General features: G+C 49.9%; 1 protein-coding gene across 2 annotated transcripts in view; it reads left to right on the top strand.

Moving 5' to 3' along the window:
- Positions 1-250: 250 nt before the first annotated feature.
- Positions 251-2,870, top strand: part of GLDC (glycine decarboxylase) — a 103,858-nt gene continuing 101,238 nt past the window's right edge. Inside the window, exons 1-2 of one of the 2 annotated variants that reach the window (XM_040460878.1) lie at positions 251-761; positions 1,302-1,380. In XM_040460878.1, the coding sequence (XP_040316812.1) occupies positions 510-761; positions 1,302-1,380 (331 nt within the window). In that variant the 5' untranslated portion in view covers positions 251-509. The remainder of the gene's footprint in view (positions 762-1,301; positions 1,381-2,870) is intronic. The other variant, XM_040460877.1, reaches the window with a different exon arrangement.

Below are 2,870 nucleotides of genomic sequence, written 5' to 3'. Positions count from 1 at the left end.
GCACTTCGCCCGCCGTTGTGCAGCCGGATCCCGCGCCAGTGCGGTCCCAGACCTTGGCCCCGACCGCATGGAGCGCCCAGATCTCCCCATCAGCCAGAGATGGGGTACGAGTGACTGAGGACAGCACGTTCTGGGCCAGGCGCAGGACTCGGTTGAGGGCCGAGAAGAGAGTAGGGAGAGGGGGCGGGGGCGGGAGACGCCCCGCCCCCGCCCCCCATCTACTCCCATTGGCTGAGGGTTTCCAGGCCCCATCCCACCGCCCGCCCGCCGGGCGACACTTAAAGTGTGCAGAGCAGGTGCCTCGCGTGGAGCAACAACTTTGCGCGCGTGTTTAGGCTGAGCGCGGCGCCCATTCATTGCCCACGAGCACCCATCCGTCTGTCCTACCGGTCGTCCAGCGAGAAGAGGCTCCAGGCCGAAGGCAACCGCCACCTGGAGAACTGTGACCCAAAGGGGCCGAGAGTGCGGCTGACCCTCGTGGGCCAGGGCAGGGGACTGTGGTCGCGACCATGCAGACGTGCGCCAGGGCCTGGGGGCTGCGTCTGGGCTGCGGAATCGGGGGCAGCCGCCGCCTGGCTGGGGGCAAGGGACCGCTTTGGGTGCCGCGGGGCCGTGACAGCAGCAGCGGCGGGTACAGCAGCAGAGCTGGGGACTCGCGCCTCCTCGAGCGCCTCCTGCCCAGACACGACGACTTCGCTCGGAGGCACATCGGCCCGGGGGACAAAGACCAGAGGGAGATGCTACAGGCCCTGGGGCTAGCGGTAAGGACCCCACCCGGCCCTCCAGGGCCTCACCCTGCCTTACCCAGGTTCTGCCGGCTCGGCCTCCCGGCCCCCGCCTGAAGCTCTGCTTGGCTCCGCGTGGGACCCGCACCCCGGATCTTGGGCCCTGGCGTGGAAGCGAGCCCGCGAGTTCCGTTCCTGTGCCCCAGGCTTCTCTCACCCGTTTACTTTCTCCACCCGCTTTTCGCGCCTCAGAACCTTATGTTTTTCAACCCAACTCGCCCTCCTGATGAACCCTAACTTTGCAAAAGGAGGACCTCCTGGTTTACCCAATTATCTCTGGTTGCTGACTGAAATCCAGCCTAGAGTGGTAGAATCGCTACCCCAGTTCATTTGCTTTCCTCCAAGTGATTTCTGATTTGCTCAAAGTTGTTTTTTTTTTTTTAAAGAAACACTAATTAGGAGATTTAAATGAGGTTCCCACAAGCCTTTGTAGATGCAAAACAGAGGTGACTCCTTTAACTCAGAAGCACTTTCCTCTCCCTTTAGTGTTCACGGATTTATGTTTTTTCATTTTAGAGTATTGATGAACTGATTGAGAAGACGGTGCCTGCCAGCATTCGCTTGAAAAGACCCTTGAAAATGGAAGACCCTGTTTGTAAGTTTCCGGGAGAGATCCCTTCGACTCTGCTTGCTTTGGCCTATTTGTCTTCTACAGTTTCTGAAAATCCAGCTCTGGGTTAGGATTGCCCAGGACTGGGAATATCTTTATTAAAACAAAACAGTGCGAGTACCTCAAAGGGCAGGAGAGGGTGGAACATTTAGTTCCTGGAGCAATCAGTTCTGTACCCTAGGTTGGAGTCCATGCCTCGCCTTTCTAGCTCTTTATCTAGGCGCCAGCAAACTGCCGGTGGAAGGAAGGCAGTGCACAAGGCTGTGGAAGACTCCCCATGTCCCAGGCCATGGTTCTCACATCCTTTGGGACGAGATGTCATCACCTCTGCAGGTCAGGATACTGAAAGGAGAAAGGACATGCTTATAATCATATACAACTAAGGAAGTGACAAAATGGGAGGAGATGCAGACATAAGTCCTCCTAGCCCAAGCTTCTTTATATCACAACAGCTTCAAATTGTTCTCTTATGTCCAATTTCATTTACTTATATCTACTGTAAGGCAGCAGTACTCTTCAAGTTCAAATAATTTTTATGAAGAAATGTGCAAAAGAGATTTGTGCCTGGTTTAAAAAGTTTAGTTTACTCATAGGATTACTTAGAATTTTGTTTCATACTTAAATATTTTCAATAGTCCTGAAGACTGACTTTCAGAGGTATTTTTATGAGTACTTGACTTCATGGAGTGAGACAAGAATCCGCATGTCAAAGGGTCAGGCAGAGCTGAAGAGCTCTCGCTCTTTCTCTTTTAAAAATTTTTTTTTTAATTTTAATGTTTATTTATTTTTGAGAGAGAGACAGAGCACCAGTGGGAGAGAGGCAGAGAGAGCAGGAGACACAGAATCCTAAGCAGGATCCAGGCTCTGAGCTGTCAGCACAGAGCGTGACATGGGGCTTGAACTCAAACCATGAGATCATTGACCTGAGCTGAAGTGGGATGCTTAACACTTAATTAATTGACTGAGCCACCCAGGCGCCCATCTCTTTCTCTTTTAAACAGGAAAGAATTTTCTTGGGTTATCTGGTTTTTGAATCACAGAGATGCTGTCTCTTAGACTTTTGGAGTCAGGTGAAGAAAAAGAACTTTGTGGGGTTTTTTTTTTGTTGTTTTTTTTTTTTTTTAGGACACAAAAGATATGTGGATGGCAAACTTTATTTTGTTTTATACTTGATCTTAGCCAAAAGGCCAAGAAGTGATAAAATTTATTTTGTTTTAAAGTAGACAACTTGAAGTATGAAGCCAGTCCAGCTCCAGGTGGCTAATGTAACTCAGGTTATGATAAGAATTGCTCCCCTTGTTGGTTTCAGATCTGAACCATTTCTCCTGATGGCAAAGACCTTGCCCTTAGAAGAAAATCTGCACATTTTGTTCAATTGAACTGATTCAGTCCTGGGATAGTCTTATCTATTTCAGTTTTAGGAAACCAGAATCCTGATTTATTGAATGTTTAAAGAGTGAAGAGTTGTATATATA

This window comes from Herpailurus yagouaroundi, unplaced genomic scaffold, assembly GCF_014898765.1.
Source record: "Herpailurus yagouaroundi ecotype Mexico unplaced genomic scaffold, PumYag 252, whole genome shotgun sequence".
Taxonomy (NCBI): Eukaryota; Metazoa; Chordata; class Mammalia; order Carnivora; family Felidae; genus Herpailurus; species Herpailurus yagouaroundi.
Note: the sequence above shows the minus strand (reverse complement) of the source record. Positions and strands in the feature narration are given on the sequence as shown.